At 39.1% G+C, this 25,011-nt stretch overlaps 4 protein-coding genes across 5 annotated transcripts in view; 2 read left to right on the top strand and 2 right to left on the bottom strand.

Annotated features, from left to right (window-relative positions):
- arhgef28a (Rho guanine nucleotide exchange factor 28a) overlaps window positions 1–4,939 on the bottom strand; it is a 48,681-nt gene extending 43,742 nt beyond the window's left edge. Inside the window, exon 1 of the mRNA XM_088010824.1 lies at window positions 3,866–4,939. The gene's annotated coding sequence lies outside the window, so the exon portion shown is untranslated. The remainder of the gene's footprint in view (window positions 1–3,865) is intronic.
- Window positions 4,940–8,297: 3,358 nt separating this feature from the next.
- Window positions 8,298–12,521, top strand: ankra2 (ankyrin repeat family A member 2). Its single transcript, XM_014997117.2, has 9 exons — window positions 8,298–8,494; window positions 8,701–9,020; window positions 9,113–9,271; window positions 9,356–9,421; window positions 9,952–10,049; window positions 10,143–10,268; window positions 10,409–10,475; window positions 10,576–10,656; window positions 11,487–12,521. Exons 2-9 carry the CDS (start codon window positions 8,720–8,722, stop codon window positions 11,540–11,542), a joined length of 954 nt encoding a protein of 317 aa, XP_014852603.1. The 5' UTR covers window positions 8,298–8,494; window positions 8,701–8,719; the 3' UTR covers window positions 11,543–12,521.
- Window positions 12,522–14,058: 1,537 nt separating this feature from the next.
- Window positions 14,059–18,283, bottom strand: btf3 (basic transcription factor 3). Of its 2 annotated transcripts, none has more exons than XM_014997115.2 (6): window positions 18,187–18,283; window positions 16,229–16,297; window positions 15,854–15,967; window positions 15,571–15,772; window positions 15,415–15,471; window positions 14,059–14,570 (listed from the first exon to the last, which is right to left on the bottom strand). In XM_014997115.2, exons 2-6 carry the CDS (start codon window positions 16,295–16,297, stop codon window positions 14,524–14,526), a joined length of 489 nt encoding a protein of 162 aa, XP_014852601.1. In that variant the 5' UTR covers window positions 18,187–18,283; the 3' UTR covers window positions 14,059–14,523. The 2 variants fall into 2 exon arrangements, with proteins under 2 accessions (XP_014852601.1, XP_014852602.1); XM_014997116.2 differs by having other exon boundaries at window positions 18,124–18,250.
- Window positions 18,284–22,020: 3,737 nt separating this feature from the next.
- Window positions 22,021–24,257, top strand: foxd1 (forkhead box D1). The gene has a single exon (XM_014997113.2). The coding sequence runs from the start codon at window positions 22,527–22,529 to the stop codon at window positions 23,607–23,609; it is 1,083 nt and encodes a 360-aa protein (XP_014852599.2). The 5' UTR covers window positions 22,021–22,526; the 3' UTR covers window positions 23,610–24,257.
- The last annotated feature ends 754 nt before the right edge of the window (window positions 24,258–25,011 follow it).

The raw sequence follows: 25,011 nt of genomic DNA, 5'->3' as shown, positions 1-25,011 counted from the left end.
TAAAACATCATCTCGCTAAGATAACTCAGAATACTAAGAAATGTTTTTCTGCTGCCCTAAATGTCACATAACTGGAGGAGATTCTCCTTGAATTACTGCAAAGGATTCTCAACCTGAACCTTGTATAACTTTCGCAATATCTCAAAAATTAACTCAGCATTATGGGGGAAAAAAAGAATATTTCAACACTAATATCCTAATTTGAGGCTTTTCTAATATCATGCAGTTCTTTCTTTTATCTAAAGACTACCGTGTTCAAAATATAGAAATAGTAGTTTAAAAAGTCATACTGACGTAAAAGTGAAGCACCTCTTAATTATTTTTTTAAAACTTTATGCATTTATGAATGCATGAAGTTTTCGACCAACACTTGAGCCTGTGGAGCTGATGCTACAGCGGCTACACTGTCTATCTGCTCTGACATGGTGAGTAGAACTGCATCTTCTGCTCAGTTGTAATCAGCCATGATATCCTCAACTGAGCATTTGGCTGCATACTAACACCAACAGTTTGATCATAGGGATAGACAGGTTAGTTTTGCTTCTCGTTTGTTTTTATTTGTTCGCTCTCTATGCTAGGCTAATAATGACAAAGACAAAGCAACATCGTCCTGTTGCTGTCAAGCTGCTTACATACGTGTCTAGAGTTGTTTTGTGTTGTATAGTTAAGATTTTTTATTTTTTAAATAATCTTACAGCTGACATTGTGTCCCAGACTCTCTTTTTCATTAGCTGTTGCAACACACAATGTTTATTGGCAACTCTGTTGTTTATTTTTAAGACTTTATGAGGAACAATTGCAAAACCTTGCAAATGCTGCAGAGTACGTTGCTAAGTAACCAAAGAGTGAGTTAGTTAAGGCCACCCACCTCGCTTTTAGCTGGCCGTGAGAGATCAGCTAAAGTATTTCGTCTGCCTACATCCCCCAGAATGCTGTGCAGTTCAGTGAAATTATTGAATATTCTTTCAGATGAATTATCTATTGATATTGATTACATGTCTTTATATACTTTAAAGACAAAACTAGCTTGCAAGTAACTTTTCAACAATATATAGGAGCTTGTTTTTAGTCAAAATTGTCTTAAAATTAGTTAAAAAGTACTAGTTCCATTGGCAGATTATTTCTATTATTATAAGACGTTTTTTTCTATAAGTGAAATAATTTGCCAGTGGAACTAGTACATTTTCATCAATATTAAGGAATTATTGAACTAAAACAAGCAACATTTTTTTTGTTGTTGAAAAGTTATTTGTAAGTTAGTTTTGTCTTATTTCAAGTACACTAAGACAAAAACACTTCTCCATGCATATTCTGGGAGTTGTGATTCCCTTTGAGTGTTTTTTTTGTTTGTTTGTTTTTTTATGCGTCTAAACCTGGAAGGGTTAGGAAATAACACCCTAGAGCACCAAGGTCCCTACCAGGTTTGCACACTATAACGTAACCAAGACACATACAGCATTTTCAGGAGAAGATACCACAGGCAAGGGCGTCTCCGATTTTAATACTATATCAGTCAACAGGCGAGTCTACATTTCATATTGTAGTGTAAACATTGGCGCGGGTTGACAGGCTCCGCCCCGTCAGGTCAACAAATGCGAACGCTCCGTTTCGCTTTCCTTTACAAAAGCTTTAAAAATAAAAGGGCATGACCCGAATGCACCTGTTCAAACAATGAAGAGGCGCCTGGCTCTGATCTTACGGAGTTCAACAATTACCGTGATGTCAAACCGTCAGACGATCAGATAACCAAACGAAGACAAAAAAACAAAAAAAACAAAAAAATCAACTTGGGAAGAGGATGAGTTGCAAAGACAATTCTTTACGTTTGTCATTGTCCTGGCCCTGAGCTTACAGTGACTCAGAAACCTGAGCTGGCTTAGGGCCAGGCTCCCCCCGGAACCCAGCGTGGGAAAAGAGATTACAAGCACCAGAAGATTGCACGCTGTCAAAAGGCATTCGGTGAGCGTCTTTGACAGCTAAGAATGCTATGCAAATGTTCTCAGATGTAAGCGAGTACGCCCTGCACTTTCTTGCCAGGTGAAGTGGGATTGGATTATGTAATTCCTCTCGCATGGCAAGCTGCCACACTGCATGAAAAGAAGTAGCTTTAAACTAGCTCCCTGATGCAATTACACCTTAATTTGCTGCGCATTTCACACGCAAGAAGGAGACTAACACGGCGCTAATGAGCGCTAACATGATCATTAAGAAGAAATGATGCAAATGTATCAGGAGTTTTCCTCCCGGTTAACTGTGATGCAGTCGTCATATGCAATGCAGGAAACAGGTTTTGGCTTCACTTCAGAATGTAAACAACCAATGACAGATGCTATTTTAAAGATGCTATCCTCTAATGTATTTTTCTACCACTAGCAAATCTGTTACCACGTAAACACTGATGATGTTTGGATTTCTAATGTAGGATTTCACAGAGGGCGTTTGGAGTTAAGAGGAAAACTGCAAACTCTGCTTAGTTTACAGTTTGGTCGATGACATGACAAGTTGCACAAGAACCGAGCTTCATCAGCTGGCAATGATGAAGATTGTGACAGATAAGTGACTCTTTGCAGATTTTGAGAGAAATCTGGATTGCATTAGCATTGTCGCCGATTGACGACTTAGTGTCTGTGACGGAGTTTGAATCGGGTGACTCCCAAGCCGAGATGGATACTGCTGCTGAAGCAAACTGCGACAAGTACAGTGACAGTTTCCTATTTGAAGCTTTCCCTATGATTGGTATTCCTGTGTATTTGAAATTCATAAATGCATTTTTGAATTTCATATTGCCTCATCATCACTTTTACGTGATTTGTCAGTACGAAGGAAATGAGTGCATTTGGATCTCATATTACTTGAGTTCATCGATTGTGGAGTATTAGACTTTTTTGTCTCATTTCTTTCCTGTGATGTTGACCAGAAAGATGGAAATGGCATAAAGTGTCCTACAGGTACAAAATGCAAAAACACAACATCTTAAAAGTATTTTTGACTAGTTTCTAGTGTAAATATCTCATTGCACTTAAAATAAACCAGCATGCAACTAACTTATCAGCAAGATACGTTAGTTTTTTTAAGTTTTCAAGATAGATAAGTTTGTTTTGAGTAAATAATTATTGAATATAAAAATTACTTATTTCACTAATAATATATTTTTCCCATGTTATAAGGGAAATTATCTATGAGCCTAAATGGTGCTTTTTCAATATCTATATTCAAGAATTATTTACTTAAAACAAGCTTATTTATCTTGCTGAAAAGTTACTTTTGAGATTTGAATAATATGTGAGAACACTGAAGAAATTTCAGAAAGATTTGACAAAAATAGAGCACTGTTTGTTAAAAATACCAGGACAGACTGGAAGGAAACTTAAATATCCATTTAAAAACAAAACGTGCCTTTTGTGATGTCACTGGTCTAATTGCATTCAAAGCAGAAAGAGCACAGACTGTTTTTGTCAGAGTCCTTGTTTAAAACACCGATTATGGCGGATCGAAGCTTCAAAACATTGTCAAACTAAGAAGCCTGTGGAACATCATCATAATCGAGGCTTATTCATTTGGAACAATAAAGCGACTTATGCTGAAAGCCACTCATGCAACCTCCCAAATGCACAAGAACAAACAAATGATGTGTGCAGGATCACAACAAAGAGTGGCTTGTGAGAGGAGCAACTCGAGCTCCGCTCCTTACCTGTGAACGCACCGGTCTAAACAGATCAATTAAACTAACGCACGCGAGATAGTTCATTAATATTAAAGCAGCACGAGGGGGGGGGGGGGAATGCGAAGCTATCTAAAAAGCTGTTTAAAGCACCGTTTTGTTGTGGGGGTTTTTCTGAATGAGAATGACTCAGTCTGCCATTACCTGATGTCGTCTCCGCTGTCGTCCGTCGCAGAACTTTCTGTTAATTCAGTCTCGCTTCGGCTTTCCGTACATTCCCGCAACTCTCACGCCCTCATTCCGCACCAGTTGCTTCGGTTTCATCCGCGGTTTTTTTTTTTCTTCTTCTTCTTTCTTTTTGTACTGGTGGGGTGGAGGGGGGGGACCTAAAATAAGCACGAGGAGTTAATGTCTGCAGGTGTCGCCGTGCAGGGTTTACTGTTTCCAGGCTGCTCTCCTGCGGTCCAGCCCCCTGCCTCTCTCTCCGTCAGTCACCGGCTGCAGCAGGAGGACAGAGGAGGGAGACAGGACGAGTCCCACGGCCCCGTCACATGACGTCTATTATTCATTTGTACTTTGCCTACTACGTCTAGTCTTACATAAAGCATTTCTTGTTATCTTATTAAGATTTTTAGGCAGTAAACGGTCAAATATTATGTTTAGGATAGTAGGCATAACCGCTGTCCTTCTAGGAGTAGTTTTGCTACACCATATTTCAATTACATACAATTTGAATTGAACCTAGCGGTCAAACAATGCTATCGAGTTTAGTTTATTGTTCAATTTGGTTAAAAAATGTCTAAGGAAACCCAACAGTAGCAGAATGCATCAACTCACTGACTTCCTGAATTGCCATGGTTTCTCTGATGGATGGCTAATTTTTTTTTTTACTTTAAGCTTATTTTTATTCTGTTCTTTAAAATACCAAAATTTCCACATAACTTCATATTTCTGTTTGTCCGCTTGCTCAACTCTCTGCTAATTAAATCAGATAATTATTAAATAGTTTTAAATTGCCTTTTTTTTTACCACTTTTTTACTCTAGTCATTTTTGTCAGTTTCACTTCCACTTACTTTAAAAAATATTAGTATTATTACATTGAATAGAATTTTTTGTTATTTTAAACACCTCTAATTTTGTTTTCATGACTGTGTCATATTGTAAATTTCAACCAATTAGAGACTGTTATCACGTCACTCTTACTATTGTTATTGCCTCTGTACATACACTTGGTGTCCAACTAAATCCGTGTTTCCTTTTGTAATTGGATTGTTTCATCATAAACCCATAATTAAAAATAACTTAAACAAGATTAAATTCTTTAATATATATATATATATATATGAATGATCAATTTGACTTACAGATAAGCTGAAATTAAAATTTGGTTTAATTTTACTTTTTAATTAAAATAGTGTCTGGCGTAAAATTACCGTCAAAGAGTGCAGAAAATTCTCATATTCTGACACTAGCTACATCTCATTTTGTGCTAGCAAAGACAAACTTCGCCCCGAGATATCACTGAGAGTGACATTATTTTAAAGCTTAATTTCACTATGTGGTTAAAAATAAAAAATGTAATACCTATTTTCCGGCAACAAATGTGGGCCAAAAGGATGAGATACACCTTTGAAGCAACAATCAGAGTATGCAGTAGTCAAAGAATTTGATGCATGTCAAAAATGTATGCAAAGGTTTTTGTTTCTCTGCAAATACGTAAGACTGTACTCACTTTGCAATTGCGTTTGCTACCTCATAATAAAGAGATCCACTATAATCTTTTAAAAGCACACTGCAAACTATGGCTGTCACTATAAGATCCAAATAAAATTCTCAAGTACACCTGAATGTTGTTCCGGCTTATCTGGAACCACGTAAGCTGATATCAAGAAGATTAAAAGCCATCACTGAATTAGAGGATGCTGCAGGCAGCAGCAAAAAAAGAAAAAAAGAAAAGAAAAACGGGTTTAGGGTTGTACACACGCAGACATTTTACTTCTGACTGACTTTGTTGTGGCAAAAAAAAATGAAGCCTTCTTCAAAAATCCTTCAGGCATCTGTCTCATAAAGTCAGACGTATGAGTCAGGGTGAGGCAGCAGCAGATTCTTCACATCTAAAGAAACTTTTAATTCAGCAGACGTGTTGAAAGAAGACATCGGAACCGGTTTGGTCAGTGTAAACAAGCAAATACGAACAATGGCGCTATGATGCGGTAATACTCCCTGTCACACTACTGCGCCCTTGTACTTGAAAAACTGAAAAACGTTATCAGGATGTATTTCAGAAAAGAGACGAGTGACATCACCTACCTGAAAGTAAGATTACTGGTTATGCACCAGTCCAGTACATAAAGCTTTTCTCAATCCGATTCATTTTTGTGTGCTAATGGTTAGAGAGTTTTCAAATCCTTGGGAGAGCTTGTGTTACGCCACACCAGCCTTCAGTGATGTCATTTGGCCAAAAAGCGGCGACACTTCCAACAACAAAAAAGCAGGATTGAAACACGGTGGTGGCAGCATCACTGTGTGGGGGTTTGCTTGTTTTTGTTTTTCAAACAGGACAGGGGAGTGGAGGTTTGCAAAAGTCGACTAAAGATCTTTGCAATGCAGTGTCCCTTCATCATATCTGCAACGTTTGTGACCAATCACAAGTGAAGTGAATTTCAGTCATGCTGGTGTGGTGTTCAGGTACCACTAGAACTAGCAAGAGCTGAAACTAAACTAAAGCAGAGTATTTCTTACAAAATTTCAAATTTCAAACTAGCTCACTTTCCACATTTTGTCACGTTCTAACTACAAAATTCAACACAGTTTGTTTGGAATAAATACAAAGCTTAAAGATTTGAAAAATGTGTTCTACATTTGTGTTCTGCATTTGTGTTGTGCATTTGTAATCTAGCCTGTCTGAATCATTACTCTGATTAACATTTTTTGCTGCAATTACAGTTCTTTTACTGGGTTATTCGACCAGCTTTTCATATCTAGGGGCAAAAAATTTTCCAAAATTTTCTACATTTTAGTTAGATTAGATGGAGAAGGTCTGCTTAAATTGAATTTCAAGTCTTACCGCAGAATCACAATTATGAAGGAAGCAGGAGTACATGGTGAGACTCTGCCAGTGCACACGGAGACCAGGCTAACAATTGTACTAATGTACACAGAGGAAATAGTGCCTCTTCTTACCCCAGTATTTCACTGCATTCAGTCAGTATTTTTATATTTTATATTATAATGAACTGTTCTGGTATTTTGTTTAACCTATTAATGTGTCATAAACAGTATTAATGATAAATAAATCAGCAGGCGTTTAGATTGTGCTTAACTTGTAAAACGTGGCTAAATGGTGAAGTTTCCTCTGCCGTGTTTGACTGTTGACATGAGGTGTTACTGTGTTTGGTTTTCACCAGCTGTAGTGCAGCACTGTACTGTTTACCCAAACATCTATTCTTTGCTCCTATTTGTTCACACGGACATTGTTTGAGGTGCATTGTTACTTCACTCTAATCAAATTCCCAAGTATGTCCTTTGTTGCCATATTCTTTTAGGAGAGAAGAGACCTCGTGATAATCAGTTTAAGAAGTTATTTATTTTTGTGTTTTTCTGGCTATTTTATATTAACACTGCTTTATATAGTCTACAATGTGTTTTTTGGCTCTGCTCCTTGAAAATGACAGTTTTACTGGAGGAAACGTGTCATGAATCACTCCCCACTGCATTTTCATCCACCCACTAACCAACTCTGAATGTTTTGTTTGTCTTATTCTATAAAAAGATTTCTTACAACACACTGATAGTCGCAGCTTAAAAATAGAGTCCTCAGAGACTGATAAGAAATTACAGATTCTTTCTTCCAGATCATTTAAGTATTCTTTTTTTCTTTTCTTTTCTTTTTTTTTTTTTTTTTGGAAACATGTTAACATTTTTATACCACAAGTTCAAAAAATACTTTTTTCTCCTATAACTATGGTTTCAAAACCACTAACGTATAGTTTTTAATTAGTTTTCTCCATACACGTGAAGCCGATATTCAATGATAAATTTAAGATAAATTCAATTTCAATTTCAAGGTAACATTTGATTTTCACCTTGACATTGGCGCCATCTGTTGGTAGAAGTGTAATAACAACGGCATAAATTAGGTTAATTTTTTGCAAAAATCTTCAGATAAAATAACTTTTTTTTCCAGAAAATGTCTAACTTTAGCGCTTTGCTCAGTATCTTGAATATTTCTTTTCTCACATTTGTCAAAGGAATTTAATAAAATACAGCAAGATGCACCGCAAATTACAAATAATTGAAAATGTTTCATGTATTTTGGTCAAAACAATAGATACACACTAGTTCTGAGCAAAAAGGTGCCCGATTTTTAAACACTGCTAAAAATGAGATCTAAACTAAGGCCATGTACAGATTTGAGATTATTTTTGGTGAGTATTTGATTTTACTATGTAATGTTTAATCTTTACAACATGAAACTTACCTGCAAATACTCTGGGATGTCATTTATAAAGTCCTGGGGGTGGGGAGGGATAATAGTTTTAAAATACAGTGTACGACCCGACTTGAATGCATCATCATACTAAACCGCGGCTGAGTGTGCACCTGTTGGATAGCCGAAAACACCGGAAGTCCAAGGAGAACCAAATAAGGGAGAGCACCCAGAATCAAAGTGCGCATGCGCATATTTATCAAAACACCGAAGCTGCAGCGATGATTTTATGACGATTTTATAATTTAGCGTCATGTTGTATTTTTTTCGATTTAGCTACTCGGACGCTGGTGACGTTTAAGCTTCAAGTCTGAACAACTGAACATGTTTTATTTTCCGAGAAGTAAGTATGACTGACAGAAAGCTGGAGCAACAATATGCTATAACATGCTAACAAATAGCTAACTGACAGTTTGGTTTGTGGGCATTTGGATGAATAAAATAAATGCTGCTTTAGTTTAATTCTTGTATTTTGGCACTCCTTGAGTTCAGTGAAGATAGCTCCGAGATATAGCTTTGTATTTCATTATTCTTATTGGTCCGCCTTAGCTGTGTGAAAGATAAGAGGATGGATAACGTTACCGTGGCAGCTGTAGAGGGGACCGCTGTCTGTCCCCTGGTCGCTGAGGACATGGAGGGGATCTGCGTGATGCCTGACCTGAGCTCCATAAAGACCGAGCAGTCGGTGGGTCCGACCCCCGACGAGCCAAGCCCTCAAAATGTGGCCATGGGCATCAAGTTCATCCTCCCCAACCGCTTTGACATGAATGTTTGCTCCAGATTTGTGAAGTCTCTCAACGAGGAGGACAGTAAGAACATTCAGGACCAGGTGAACTCTGACCTGGAGGTGGCTTCCGTTCTGTTTAAAGGTATGATCTGCCTTCTAAGTGGAAATTTGTTTCTTTAATGCACAAGAAGTCATCCTGTGTGTACGCTAAAAGATCTCTTTTCTTCCTTTCAGCTGAGTGCAACATCCAAACCTCACCGTCGCCAGGTATACAAGTACGTCACGTTTACACGCCGTCCACCACCAAACATTTCTCCCCGATCAAACAGTCTACCACACTGACCAACAAACACCGTGGCAACGAGGTTTCCTCCACACCACTTTTGGTCCACTGTAAGTGCTGTTTTTCTTTTTCTTTTTTTACTTGTATCATTTAATCGGAAGTGTAACACATTAAGTTTTCCTCTTATTTTCCAGCTTTATCCATTCATCAGCTGGCAGCCCAGGGAGAAATGGTGTTTTTGGCCAGTAGGATTGAACAAGGTGGGCAGTTCATCTTTGTTTTTAGAGCATGTATAGTTTTGTCTTTCAGTAAAAGCAATTTCTTGTCATTGTGTGTTCCTCAGGGCCCTGTTCTCTGTACCCTCTTTTTCTGCACGTTCAGTTTTCCACAATTCCAAGACTGCTCACCTCAATACTATGACTACTGATGAAGTTTAGTTCTGTAAACAGGGATCATCTTGTAATCCCTTAATTTTCTATAACATTCAACACTGATTTTATCCAATAAATAGAGGGATATTTTTTACATCTTATATGTTCCATAGGGGAAAAAACTTCAACATTGTCAGTCAGCCTTTAGCCAAAAAGTGCCTAACTTGGTGTAACTTGTTTAATATCACTTTTAATCCTTCTATAATGTGAACAAAACAATTTAAGACATAAACACTACAATAATTGCTAATTTAGACCTAATAATCATGAACTACAGAAAAAGTGTACCCACAGTTCCCTGTTCTTGTACCTCTGCTACCTCCAACAGATTTTAATCTCAGGTGTATTTCTTTTCACAGAGACCGTAATCAATCTCCAAGACGACGAAGGTTTCACCCCTCTGATGTGGGCTGCGGCGCACGGACAAATCGCCGTTGTCGAGTTTCTGCTGCAAAACGTACGGCAGAACAAAACGGAGCACGTAGCGGTTATTGAATCGACTCTGAAAACATTCACTCTCTTTCTCTCTCTCTCTCTCGCTTGGCTGCAGGGGGCTGACCCAAATCTGCTGGCCAAAGGGCGGGAAAGTGCGCTCTCTCTGGCCTGCAGTAAGGGATACACAGACATAGTGAAGATGCTCATCGACTGCGGAGTGGATGTCAATGAGTACGACTGGGTATGAGCTTGATTCACGTCCGCTGCATCCCATTGTGGTTGATGTGTTTAACATAGATCTGGTTGTGGAAGGAAACAATGTTGAACTCCCTTGGTCGGCCTCTGGGCGTCACTGTTTAAACATCAACTTATCTTCCTCAGAATGGAGGCGCCCCTCTACTGTATGCTGTCCATGGCAACCACGTGCGCTGTGTTGAGATTCTGTTAGGTAAGGAAAATTCATCTGCAGGTAATGACTTCGAGAGTATAAATACCCGTCTGTTTTGTTTAATCCGACACTAACGTGAAATGTGACTCGTGTTTTCTAGATAGCGGCGCCGATCCTACCGTAGAGTCGGATTCGGGATTCAACGCCATGGATATGGCCGTGGCTATGGGTCATCGAAACGGTGTGTGAGGAATAAATGTGTCTGATTGCTACGTTTAGCTCTAAATACAGCGCTGGTTAGAGGTTTACATGCTCATCAAAGATGAGAATAATTATAATTATCCAGGAAATGGCTTCAGTGATTTTTAAAAACAATAATACAACTTGGAATTTAGTATAAATATTTTTCATCCTCTCAATTGTTTGTTGTTTTTTTTTCCGGCTAAAGTTGAAACCAGTTACATTTAAAAAAAACAAACATTTTTTTTCCCCCTGTTGTCTAAATATAAATCAAATATTTTCTGAACTGATATCTTGAGATGTTGTGTCAATATTTTCTCATATTCTTCCTTCATGATGCCGTCTCATAAGGAGCATCAGCCACCAAAACCTCCCTCACAACATGATGCTGCCACCCCCATACTTACCAGTTGAGATAGTGTCCTAACAATTGTTACATTTTCTTCCAAATGTAGCGATTGACATTAGAGCCAAGGACTTAAGTTTTGGTTTCTTCAAACCACAGAAATGATCTAAAAATGAAGGTTTGCCGCATTTGCAATCTGACTTAATTCTGTTTTTGGAGTGAAGTCTTAATCATAGAGTGGCCTCTCGGCTCTTGAAAAAACCGGCTTTAAATCCTGCGGCTGATTGGTACATTTTTGCACCAAAACCACATCCATCAGTGGGACATAACTCTTTCCCGAGCATAGAACCATTGAAGATGCACATGTAACACCTGGCTGTTAAGCAAACCTTCAGCGTTGCCGTTTCTCAGGGGTTTGTTTCTTTGGTCATGTGGCGCCATCTACTGGTTCTACACTTGAAACAAATCCGTGTTTGTGTGTTCAGTTCAACAGGTGATGGAGGCCCACCTACTGAAACTACTGATGGGAATCAGAGAGTGAACTCCTGGAGGACAGACTCCTTGTGGGACGTCGCTTGGTGCTGGACAATCATGTAGCATGCCCTGGATTACAGCCTGTGGGAATATTTTGATCTCTTAAAAACAATGATATTTAATTCGTGTCGTAAAATCTTATTTATTTAATCTTGTGCACACGGCAGCTTGTTTTCACTTCTAACCCTTTTCGAAGCAGTCATGCTCTGCACTTTAGCATAATCCTCTGGAGTTGTAAACGTAATCGGAGCACACCGAAGGACGTGGAAGTGAGGTGGAGACGAGTCGCAAGACTACATGTGATGTTTTAAATTAAGCAACGATTGGTTATTGGTTTTGTCACATCCTAATATATTATTACACCTTTTCCACCTGTTGTTAAACCTCCTGCTGACCTAAAAGAGGTAGAGTGGACCCCGTGTGAAGTTTTCTGATTTTTTTTTTTTTTTGTCCCTGTGGTTTTGGGAACTGACGACCGTAACATCTGCCTCGCTTTTCCCGAATGTAGAGCTAGGACTGCGGGAGGGTTAAATAACTTTAGCCATACTGAAATGGTTTCTAAAGTTGGAAAAAAACCAAAAAGTTGTTCATCATCACGTCTGGTCTTCACAGCAAGCACATTTCAGATGCACACTGAACCGTGAGAACATGAAGCTGGCAACATGTCGGTGAATTAACCGAATCTTTTTGTGTTTTTTTTGTTTGTTTTTATTTGAATGTATTGCGGGCCTTTCTAGGGTCAGTTGTGTGTTTATGTACAGCCACGCTTAGATGTTTTGTGAATTTAAAAAGACAGCACACTGTAAATCGACAGCCCTATGTGGTATTGTGGTGCTTCTTTTGCAGTTTTGTATAAAATGGCTTGTGCATTAAAACAGTCGTAATTTTGCCATCTGTCCAATTGTATTCGTTGGTTGTTTTTAAAAAAAAAAAAGCTACATTTTTACCATCAAAAATAAAAGCCGTTTTAAGCTACAAAAAGAAAACTGAATGGCATGTGAGAATTTTTTGTTTTGTTTTTTTAAAAAACAATCTAGATTTTCTTTTAGGCCACAGTGTGATGTGGTTTTGTGAAACTTAAATTACATAAAATCCCATTAGTTGTGGCAATTTACCAAATTGGTTGTGAGGGGAAACACAAAGGTGCCCTATAATTAGCACTTTTTAGATGTGAAGGACTCTGCAGTTAGAAGTGCTCCATACTGAACAAACATCGAGTCACAAAGCAAACCAAGAAATGAGTTTGAATTGAGTTAAGACTAAATTTAAAAAAATCTGTTTGTAATTAAAGCTAAATCATTAAATGACTTTTGAAGAAATGATTATTCTAAAGTTCATTACACTTGTTAGTATGGAAAGAAATGTAAACTGTTACCATGGCTGATCATCCAGCTAACCACATCAAATCAGCTTCAGACCAGTGGTCTTCATTCAGTCAAGATTCAGGGCTTCCATTTTAACCCAGAGCAACATCATGTAGCTGGATTCCTGCAGGTTTCACCAATTCAAATTTAAGACCTTTTAAGACTAATGAGAATGCATTGCGAGACATAATGAACAAAAAACAAACGCATGAACAAAAAAAAAAATATATAAAACTAAAAATCATACTGGTTAACACAGGTGAGCTAATGGGCAAGACAAATACCATCCAGCCAACTGGGAATAAACCTGCTTTTACGTTTTATGGTCGTCAGACCAGCAAGGATATATTAGCAGCTAGTTATCAGAAAACAAACCTAATAAAAAATGTGATTAGCTGTATGGCCGCATCTTCACTACGTCACAGTGAAGATGACTGCATGCGACTCAAAGCAACAAAGTCTCACAAGAAAACTACACATAATGAGATTAAACAGTCCTGCCACAGCAAAATTCAAAACCCGCTGTTAACTTGTTAGGCCTGTCACGGTAACAAAACTGAAATGGTCCCAGACGTTATTGCGATAAACAGTACCGTTGTTTATAGACCACTTTCAAGTAACCTAATGGTAATGGCATAATAACGCAAGAACCAATTCTTAAAAATCAATAAACTTTAAATTCTAAAGAACATTTAACACTGAGACTGGAAGACAAAGCAACAGAAACAAATACAATGAATTATGAAGTCTGAACAAAATTGTAAATAAAAAAAAAAAAAAAAAAAGAGGGGGAGCTAGTTGAGACTGAAGACGTTTGTTGACCAATTTTTGGTAGAGGGAAAGAAAAGAGAAAAACTATGAATCATGTAAATGGAAGTTATTGAGCTCGTTTTATCATTTGATTCTTTGAGTTGCTTATTGCAACAGAACTTGTTTTTCATTGAATTGAAGAAATTTTAAGGCCTTAATTTTTGCATACACTTTAATGCTATTCCTTTAAGTTAGCATTAAACAATACAATACAATTAAGAGCACAGGAGAATCATGAGGGTGCAAGTCAGATATTTGGTGAAAAGTGGCAAACATGTCTGATGAAAAGATGTTTTGAAGCATTTTATCATCCAGTTAGAGGGAAAAAAACAAACAAAAAACAGACGCATTGTTCTGTTAAGTGACAGTAGCAAAGGTTTATTCCAGATATGGTGATTTTAGCGAGGCCACAGTTCAGTAACAGAGGAAACGGATGTACAGCCGGGGGGCATCAGACACACAATCTCTTACTGTAACTGTACATTAAGACCACATGAGCACGACAAGCATGTGGAGCGCCTGGTGGCAAAGAGGTGGACTGAGAAATAAACACACCTGAACACCGAAATACTGTGACCCCGGTTTCCATACGGAGTAATACTCTACAAAACGACTCAAAAGAAATGACTGAAGAGTGTGGCGGTAATTAATTGAAGTGTTGCGCTTTTTACAGAAGGCTCAACGCCGACACGATGTCTCAACTTGCTCAGGTGTTTCGACTGTCAACTCTCCGCTTCTTCGATGCGAAACAACGTCTCGTGCCCCCTCCACTCCCCACGTGGTCCTGTTGAGTTCTGCCGTCTCCCGTCTCCCCCTAGTTGGCCTCGTCCTTAGACGCTTCGTCGAAATTCTCCACCAGATCTGAAACGACACAAACACGGAGGTCTGAACTGTCTGAGCGGGAAGGAAAGTCACATCCGAGCTTTCAAAACGCTCCCAGGAAGAGAGTTTATCTGAAACCTGATTCCTCACTCGTACACAGACTTGCAATGTGCTCAGCATACGATGCCTTATGAAAGCATTCACACAATTTACCTTTCTTTTGTCACAATAAAAACCTCAAACTTCACTGTATGTCAGATGAGGCCGACACAAAGTGGTGCACCAATTTGTCAAGAAGGAAAAAAATTATACTAAGGTTGTTGTTTTTTTTAAAGTAAAAGAATCAACTTAAATTACAGCAACATAAAGGCCATGCTATGAAAATAAGTTTCTTGTCGACAAAAAACAGTTGCAGTACAAATTATGGCAAAGCACTTCAAGAAGTTGGCTTCTCCCTCCTCTGTGAGAACCACCATGTCCAAGTCTCAGAGGGTCAAAGGTTAAAATGGAAACAATTTTTAAAAACGTCTGGGCAAACAGCAGGAGAACAAAAGGAAACCCAACTCTATCAACAACGTGGTGGTGAGGGTAGTTGACCCCTGTGCCATCACGCACTTTGACAGCAAAGCGTAATCGTTTGTTGCGTTAGAGAGGACCTGAGAAGTCCTGGGAAAAGCCGGGATCGCACTAATGACAACCTCATGTGTTTGGGTCCAACTTTCTCGGCAAAGAAAAGCAAATAAAGCCCAACATCGTCAAAAGACAGCGATGCATCCTGGGAAGAAAAAACCTGTGGCATTTTATTTGTTTAAGCCGGAGGAGGAACATCTTGATGCAATGATCGCACTGCGGGAAAATTCCCCCCAGATGTCCAATCCCTCACCTGGAACGTCATCGTCCTCTTCTTCTACTGCTGCGATCGGCGCTTTTCCATCTCCAGCTGAAAGCAGAGGAAGCAATCAAAGTTACCTCATCAGCAACGAGACCGGAAAATCGCGGCGTAGCTACGGAATCTGTGACGGCGTGGGGGGTTGCGGACCCTGTTTGGGGAGAGCCTCGGCGAGTCTCCGCAGGCTCGTCAGGCTGTCGGCTCCCAGCTGGTTGAGGATGCCGGGCAGCATCTCGGTCAGCTGCTTGGTCTCGGCGTGGCCGGTGATGGTGAAGGTGTTGGCGGCGAGGGAGGCCTGCACTTTGGGGTTGTTGAAGTGGATCACCGTGCCCTGGTTCGTGAACATGTTCACCTGGAACGAGACGCTGAGGCGTTACCGAAGGAGACGGGCGCGGACAGGGGGGTGGCGGGTTCTGCCGGGCGCGGCGCCTACCTCTTCAATGCCGGAGATGTTGTTGACGCCGAGCTTCTTTAGGGAGAACTGGAGCTTCTTGTCGTCGGCGGTCGCCGTTCTGTGTACAACCTTCTTCTTTCTGCGGGCGCTTCCCTGTGGGAGAGAGGACGGGGAGGATGCGTCCCAAAGAGTCGTTAACTTCACACTGGAGAAATATTGGCCCTGTCCATCTTATGGAATCGCCTTTTTTCCCCATGAATGAGTGATCTGTTTAAGTAGCATCTCAAATCAGAGTTAGGCTCAGACTTTAACTAGACAACTCATAACCATTGATTTTGATTTGTTCTTTTGAGCCGTTTTAATCGTTTGAGATCATTCAACCCAAATACGCTGCGCATAACGGCAAGACTTTACCTTTCCACCGATGCGGACTTGTGCTTGTAGTTTAGCGAGTTTTTCTTGATTCATTATTGCTTCTTTCATCTGCAAATGAAAAGATTGATATATTATAACACGGTGGTAGTGCTGCAGTTATTTACAGACAAATCTAAGTTATAAGAACATGGGACAACATGATGCAGAAATCTCAAGTGCACAAAGACACACCATGCAGATAAAGACACCACACTGTCAACTCAAACATTAAATTAGATTAGAAACAATGAGTGAAGGTTTTAATCTTGAAATTAACTCACATGAACGACATTTTTGACTTTTGCCAACAGGAAATAAGAATGTAAGTGTAGCAGAGAGGAAATGATTCTCTCAGACACGGTAGAAGCCACAAAAGATAGAAAATAAAGTCAACTTTATGTTCAGAACTTATTTCTATAAATTTGGATTCTGGAAAAAAAAAAGAGTAAATAAGAAAAACTCTAATACTTTATCATAACAGCCAAATTTAAATTTATAAGGGATTCGTTCATTGTGCTGCAGAGCAATAAAACTAGGAAATGTTAAGATTTCACATATTTACAACAAGTAATTTGGTTATTTTCTCATGACAAAAATTGATAAATCTGACTTAATGAGCTTTGTTACAATTCTTACTTTTGAATAAGATTTTTTACTTCCAAATTTCTGACTTAATATCAACAATCTTCCTACTTCAAAAATTCTTTCCTTGTAAATATGTGCAATTAATCTCAAAATTTCAGTTTTCTTGTTTTTAGCAGAAAATAACTGTTTAGTAGCAACTTGGTATAACATATGAAAGTATTTCCTTAAGATGATAAAACTAGTGACAACTTCAAAAAAGAAAAAAAATTAAGAGGATTGGAAATTATGGAAGAAACGCAAACCTCAAGAAACATACATTTTTAAAGATATAGAAGTCGGCATCGGGAATCTTAATAGGACACCAGCAAGCAAAACTCCAACATTGTTCAAATCTTCCATAAGCAATCTACGAAATACTAAACTACTATAATCACAAAGATCACAGGTTCAAACAATGTTCACGCAGAAAAAGAACAACTCTGAATGACTGATCCCAGAAATGTATCTGGGAGAAAGTAGAATCTAACCATTGAAATCAGATGCAATTTATTTTAACACCACTTCCCCCACAAGTCATTTCAGAAACAACAAGGGTAAAATAAGCAAACCCTGCGTTAAACAAACAGATTTGAAAAAAAAAAAAAAATCAGGCTGTTCAGGTTTGACTTGCCAAATCCCATGAAAAAAATAATCACTTAATACCAAGTTGTAACCCCAATTTATTTAAATTCATTTATGTCTACACATTGTGTCATCAGTGCAAAACGGAGCTTTCTGCAAAATGCGATCTGATTGGAGAAAAAAAAAAGATAAAAATAAAGGAACAATATCACGCATATAAACAGACATGCGCACGGAGCAGAATTGTCAGTGTGGGTGTGGTAATACTGCAAATGCTCAAGATAAAAGGTTAAAACCATATTAAACAGTCAGTGAACACTGCATGACAAAAAAGCCAAAAGGACAAAATTACCCAATCCGCAGAACGAGTGCTACAAAACTCAAGCTATTCTCCTTATTTCTGGGAGGTACTTTAAACGAGCGAAGCCAAGCAAATAACAATGAAATATTATTAGTTGAACTAAATAAGCCAACAACACGTTATCCAACGTCAAAGGCAAGTTTAGTTAACCTGCATTCAGCCTAAATTAGTTTTTTATAGCTTTTTTTGCGAGGAAGCTGGAGGCTAACTTTGCCTAGCTTAGGTGCTAGCAGCACGGCCTGTCACACCGCCACACAGATCCGTGAGTAAAATTAGCTTCACACCGCGGCGGATATCAGCCATCAGGTCGGGAAAGGCTTTCGTTTACCTCTGGCCGTCTGATCAGGGGATAACAGTGCGGAGAAGAAAGTATTTAAAGCTCCTCACTGACCTGTAAACTAACAGCAGACACATGCGGGGAGCAAGATGGAAGCGAGAGAGGAGGGAGGACGTGACGTCAGACAAAGAAGAGAAGCGTAATTGGGGTTTTTCTGCCCTGAGTTTAGTTCTGCAGGTTGCAAGCGACGCTCGGTCCGCATGAAAGTCTGTAAAACTTTCCTCAAGTCCCTTAAGTTAAATTTAAATCAATTAGTAGGTGTATAAAAACAGTTGTCGTACGTACACGTAGCAACAGTTACAGTTTGACGTCCGTTGGTCGATGTGATTGCTCATTTTTACATTAACAAGCATGTACACATACAAACATAGGCAGCATGTTTGATTAGTGCTATGAATTATTAGTTATGACCCAACAAATAACAGAAACAGATTTCACAAAGACACAGCTTACTAAAACAGCTACAGGATTTTCAATAGATAGTTAAATAAGATTAAATACAATACTAAAGAAAACTAGACAGGTGCTTATAAAATGAATGTTGTGAATCAGTTTTTCAAAGTGTCTATAAATGGATGGACATCACACAAATACTATTTTTGTACACATTGATAGAGTTCAGTCTTCTAAGTTTCTGGGTGCTTGTGGACATGCATACATATCATTAGGACCTCAAATAAAACTCAAAAATAACTGAAGCTTTAAAAAGTTTCCAAAAGTTTTTTTTTTCCCAGAAGAAAAAAAAGTCAAATAATATAAAATAAAAATTATATAAAAATTAACTCAGCACCTTCCCTGCCACAGAAGATTAAACTGTGTTGATGTTTAGAAAGTATTGCACTAAAATTTTTACATCCACAGTTCCTTGCATTTGACTATTGGCTGCACTGGAGGTGAAGAGATAAACTCAGAGATGATTCAGTGATTAGTCCAGCAGCTGCTGCTGATTCCAAAACATCAGTCTTCATTTTTCACATTTGTCTCAAGAAGGGCAGAATGCAACACTTCAAAAAAAAAAAAAGTAATTAGTGCCAGGACTGGGCTGTTCCATAGTTTTGTTTAACAAGGTATTTAATTTCTCAAAATGTATCCAAATTTCAATCACTCTCACAACTAAATTCTGCTTTCATTGCCATCATTTCATCAAGTTTCAAAAGGAAATGTTGCACCAGGTGATGGATATATGGAAATATCAATCTTAATGCTAAAATACTCTACATATAACAGCACACAGCAGAATAGTGTTTCTGTGGGAAAATTAAAAATGCAAGTTTTCTTATACTGAGCATTTCGAAAACATTACCAATGTGGTTAACAACTTTTACCCACTTCTGTAAATGTATTTGATCCATTTCCTCTCTTATCGATCATTATTAAACCGATCTAAAAGCTGTTTTTTTTTTTTATCAAGATCAGGATTTAAATAGTTTCAACGGGTGTAGCCGGTATTATTATTATATATGTAATATATAACAATATATGCACACAATAGTACTATAAAGTAATGATAATCGCAAAAAGTGAGTTGTGTTCAGTGAAATTGTTCCTTAAATCTTAAACACTGGGTGTTTTCACCTGTTTTGCATGTAACTAGGACCAAATAAACTGTGTTTGAATAAAGTGTCAGTGGCAACTGGGACTTGTGGCATTTCTTCACCCAGTCCTAGTTTGGCTATTTTGTAGGTCATTTGGTTTTTATAACTCTTTCAAAGTTGTGAAAAAACAAACAAACAAACAAACAAACAAAAAACGTTTCACAAATACAAATCTCTGTTAGATTAACTCTGAGAAAGTAAATGTTTTGTGTTTTTCTTTTTTTATTGGGCTTTTGCTCAATTTAAAAAACCCCAAACATGCAGGGATTGGTGGTTGTCAGGACTCGTCCCTCTTGACTGTAAATACAGAAAAACAACAGAAAGCTCCAGAGCGCATTAGCTTTCTTTTTGCGTTTGCATCAAAACGTCTCAGGGTCGGGAAAATGACCTTATGTTCCATAACCTCCATTTGCTTTTAGAGTATAATGTGGTTATTCAAGCATTTATGTTTAGGTTAAAGTCTCTGCATCTCACACTTGTAGTATCACGTTTATTTGGATGAAAAAGTAGGACGCAGGGGATAAGTAGCAGGTGCCAGAGGTTTCCGAGCATTTTTTGCACATATTCTTGATGTATTTTCATATATATATATATATATATATATATATATATATATATATATATATATATATATATATATATATATATATATAAAACTTTTGATGTATTTTCATTTATAAATTTATATGCTTAAAATAAATAGATGATTCAATTAGATGATTCAATAAGAAAAAAAGTTGCTCTATTATCACGATAAACGTTTGACGATAAACAGATATATGTCTATTACAGATCTCTTTGTGATTCTGCTCTATGTACATTGAACTGTCAGTCAATTTATATATTTTAAGAAATTTTAACACCTTTAGGATGAGCCGGTTAAAACCGCCAACATTCACATTTTGACCAAATTAAACATCAGTTATTGTTCAAAATATCAACGACAGGGAAAATAAAACCCCACTTTCGATTAATTTTGGCGCTAGTAAGTGATGTCCCTAAAAAGCGAAATTATGGTCAAAGAGATGTTTTTGCTCTACGCACAGAAAACAAACAACAACAACAAAAAACATCAGCACAAGAATATAGCCTATGTAACATTGACAAAATAACTCCAGTATTCTGAATTATTCAAAAATGAATCAAGTTTTAGTCAGGCACTGTGTGTGAGCTGGTATGAAACTGTTGCGACCCTTGGAGGTTTTTTCTGTTTTTTTGTACGGGACCATTTCCCCGCTAGATGGCGGTGCAAACAAGGGAACGTCTGAAACGTTTGGGAGGTGGAGGGGGGCAACGCAAACAAAACAGATCCCCTTGGAAAGGGAAGCTACCTTATCAAGTTCTAAGCCTGAACATGGATTTTTTTAATGAACCACAGCTATTTTTTCTTTATGTATTTTTAATATATAAATCAATATAGAAACAAAAAAAAATAACACGTCTGTTTTCCTTCTTTAATAATGTAAAAATAAAAACTGAATTCTTTTCAAATTTCGATTTATTTATTTACTTGGTTGTCATGTTTATTTTGTACTTTAAAAAACATCGAAACTGTACTTCGAAAAAACAATATTATTTCGAACAATAAATGTGATTAAGTGTTTTAAATCAACCTCAAGATGAGCCAACTATAAGCGAGCGAGCCAGAATTTAATTAAATTCAATTTGCTTATCTATTTACTCATGACTTAACGCGTTAAACATCAAAGAAAGAACCCAAAAGATTAGTAAATAATAATAATAATAATAATAATAATAATAATAATAATAATAATCCTAAAACAGGAAAATAAATGTTAAATAAGAATTTTGCGATTTTTGCCTGACATTCATTAAGCTTGACGTCTTCTGCAATGCTTATTATAGAATTCCCTTTTTGTGTTGTTTGTTAAACCAGACAAATACGATAAAATATAAATGGCGCCATAAAATAATAATAAAAAAATCCGAGTCTATAGCCGCTCTCCCACAGCACCACGGATGCAGCCAGCTCTAGGCCCCGGCTGCATGTACATGTCGGGGGGGGGGGGATTGCCTGCTCTGCGTGACCCGTGACTGATTCGAGTTAACAGCTGACTCTTTCCTACTACAAATGGCTCGCAGGATAATCTGGAGAAGTGCGGGATCACGCAAACTGGGAGCGCCACTCCCAGGAAGCGGGAAGAAGAGAAATAAATGGCCAATCACTGAGCTTCCTGTATAATGTATTTTTAACCCCTTTATTTCACCCTATTTTTATTCTTATTATATTGTATGTAAATTTAGATAAATGGAGACATGCGCGTCCTGAGAGCAATTGGCTACATTTCTAACAAATAAACGCATTAGAAGAGTTTGGAATGCATAAAAAAAGCATTAGAAAACATCTTTCCTCAAAAGAAAAGGTCAACCTGAGTTTTCAAATTTAATTTTTATTATATTATTGCTTTGTCTTTTTTTATTTGCATGCTTCTCGTTTGCCTCTGTGACGTTTCCTCCCCCATGTGATCAGGGCGGTGGTATAAATTTAAAGAAAAGACCCGCCCCTTGTGAGATCTAGGTTTGCCCGTTTCGCAGGTTCTCCCCCCCCAACGCACACATTCAGTCTTACAACTCCAGGGTTCGCGCTTCAGTCTGCGAACTGCCTAACCTCCCAAGAAAGAAAAGAGAGAAAAAAGAAGAAGAAAAAAAACCTATGGAAACAGCGCAAAAAAACAGCGGACGTTTCTCTCCTGCGCCTCTCCTCTCCCTCTCTTCTTATGAGTTTTTGACGTGTTTTTGGGGGGGTTCAGGGGCAGCTCGGAGCGCACAGATTGAGCCATGACTCTGAGCTCGGAGATGTCGGATGCCTCCCTCCTTTCGGAAGAGACCGACATCGACGTGGTCGGCGAGGGCGAGGACGGCGACGGCCACACGCGCTCCTACGTGGACGAGGTGGCGCAGATGCGGGACGGCATCCTCCTGGCTGGCTCTCCTCCTCCTCCTCCGTGCCTGCAGGACGGCTCCACCTCCACCTCCTCCTCCTCCAGGGATGCCTTCAAGCCGGCGGGGAAGAACGCCCTGGTGAAGCCCCCTTACTCCTACATCGCCTTAATCACCATGGCCATCCTGCAGAGCCCCAAGAAGAGGCTGACGCTCAGCGAGATCTGCGACTTCATCAGCAACCGCTTCCCGTACTACAGGGAGAAGTTCCCGGCGTGGCAGAACTCCATCCGGCACAACTTGTCTCTGAACGACTGCTTCGTGAAGATCCCGCGCGAGCCCGGGAACCCCGGGAAGGGCAACTACTGGACGCTGGACCCGGAGTCGGCCGACATGTTCGACAACGGGAGCTTTCTGAGGCGGCGGAAGCGCTTCAAGCGGCAGCAGACGCAGGACTTGCTGCGAGAGCCCAACGGCTTCATCCCCGCGGCGGCGGCGGCGGCAGCGGCGGCCGCGTACGGGTACGGACCGTACGGCTGCGGCGGCTACGGCATCCAGCTGCAGTCCTACCACACGCACTCCGCGCTGTTCGCCTTCCAGCAGCAGCAACAGCAGCAGCAGCAGCCCAGACATTCCCACACGCACATCCCCTCGCCGTCGCTTATGCCCACCAGCACGGACCTTGCCCGGAGCAGATTTTACCCGCAGCTTGGGTCCGCTCTGGGCTCCGCATCCCCGGCACAGAAAGCGAGCCCCCCGGCGCAGCAGCAGCAGCCGCCGCCGCAGCCGCAGCAGCGTTCTCCCTTCTCCATAGAGAGCATCATCGGCGGTTCGCTGAGCCCCGCCAGGACTCCTCCTGTCATTGTCCCGGTTTTACCGACCTCCCTGGGGCTCCCCAGCCAGCCGCAGTCCGTCCACCCGGAGGCCGTTTTAGTCGAAAATTTCCCGAACAGAATTATCGGCGGCACTAGCGCCTGTTAAAAAAAAAAAAAGTCTTAAAACTGCAGCAACAACAAAACTTATCAAAAACAGAAACAAACTCCCTCTCCCCTCTTTGAAGGTAGGATTATTTTTGTACGTTTGTTTGCAGCAGAATGACGGACATGCAGGAATAAAAAACACTATTTGTGCCTATATTCATGCTGTTAATGAAACTATATATTTATGGTATGGTTTTTTTTATTATTATTATTTCAGTGAGAATCAAAAGGATTTTTTTGACCTCGAATTTTCCTTGTATTTTATCAAAACGTGATTAGTTTCAGTCACTGTTGTTTTCTTTAGGAGCGTCTCAGGACAGGTTCTAAGTGATCACATGTTTTAAATTGTGTCAAACACATCCATCATTTTTATATATTATTATTTTATGAACAAATCAAAACAAGATTTAAAGGTTTTGATTTGAAGTTTGTATTAAAGGAAGAAGAAGAAAAGAAGAAAAGAACACGCAAGCAGCAAAGTCATTTATAATTCTGTTGCTGTGTGTTTTGATTTGAAGTAATGAAAGCATTGTACATTCTCTTTTTTCTTTTTCTTTTTTGCCAATTATGGTGTAACTGAGGTGTGATATTTTTTACACAATTTGTTTATTAAGAATAAATTTCTCTTTTTGTTTTGCAACAGAAAAAAGACGAGACAATAGCCTGTTTGGGAAATCAGTTGAATTGCTTTTGAGCTTTCTGGTGCGTTTAAGTGCAAAGTCAAAGTGCAGGAATGACCACTTACAGTGCGGTGTACGCAGCCCCTGCAACGAGGAAGGACAGATTACGTCTGGCTGATGAGCGTGTTTCAGCTTCTGTGCGTGTGTTCACAAATGTAAGCTGAAGCACGCTGGTCTCGGTGCCACCGCTGCACGTTTTGGAACATGCGCAAATGGGCCTTGCGTGTCCATCTGACCTCTCTCACACTCATCCTCGTAATTGCGGTGAGCGGACAGGAGGGTGTCAGCCGGGTGAGGCAGGGCAGGGAGGGAGGGGGTGCGGCTGTGTTCTCCCTGCCGCCGGGTCACAGATTTACACATCATGGCCACAGTGCTTGAGAAAAGACATAATAATAATAATCATCATCCAGGATATGCTCCCGTTTGACACACACCGATAAGAAAAATTATTCGAATTTGACGGTGAATAATCGTTCCTGAAAAGAATTGTTTTAGAAGATCAACAGTAAGTAAGCTGACCGTTTTTAATATTAATTATTTAACAAGTAGAGTAAAAATTCTCATTTTTTATATCATTTTTACGCAGACTAATTAGTCACACATGCTCTAGTTTTCTTTTTAACGATTTTATACTATAAAAGAAAATTAAATTTTAGTGATTAAGATATTTGAATCTGAACAAACTGGTCATTTCTGAGAATGAAGTGCAACATAAGCTAAATT

This window comes from Poecilia mexicana, unplaced genomic scaffold, assembly GCF_051168715.1.
Source record: "Poecilia mexicana isolate PSO_F unplaced genomic scaffold, ASM5116871v1 scaffold_12, whole genome shotgun sequence".
Taxonomy (NCBI): domain Eukaryota; kingdom Metazoa; phylum Chordata; class Actinopteri; order Cyprinodontiformes; family Poeciliidae; genus Poecilia; species Poecilia mexicana.
This window is presented reverse-complemented; position numbering and strand designations above follow the sequence as displayed.

Excerpts from the sequence above, each read along its gene's own strand:
- ankra2 (XM_014997117.2), top strand. The coding sequence starts at position 8,720 with ATGGATAACGTTACCGTGGCAGCTGTAGAGGGGACCGCTGTCTGTCCC. Across the intron at positions 9,021-9,112 it reads GGCTTCCGTTCTGTTTAAAG|CTGAGTGCAACATCCAAACC; the intron begins GTATGATCTGCC and ends TCTTCCTTTCAG. Across the intron at positions 9,272-9,355 it reads CACACCACTTTTGGTCCACT|CTTTATCCATTCATCAGCTG; the intron begins GTAAGTGCTGTT and ends CTTATTTTCCAG.
- foxd1 (XM_014997113.2), top strand. The coding sequence starts at position 22,527 with ATGACTCTGAGCTCGGAGATGTCGGATGCCTCCCTCCTTTCGGAAGAG.
- btf3 (XM_014997115.2), bottom strand. The coding sequence starts at position 16,297 with ATGAAAGAAGCAATAATGAATCAAGAAAAACTCGCTAAACTACAAGCA. Across the intron at positions 15,472-15,570 it reads CGAGGCTCTCCCCAAACAGG|CTGGAGATGGAAAAGCGCCG; the intron begins GTCCGCAACCCC and ends CTCTGCTTTCAG. Across the intron at positions 14,571-15,414 it reads AGAGGACGATGACGTTCCAG|ATCTGGTGGAGAATTTCGAC; the intron begins GTGAGGGATTGG and ends GTGTCGTTTCAG.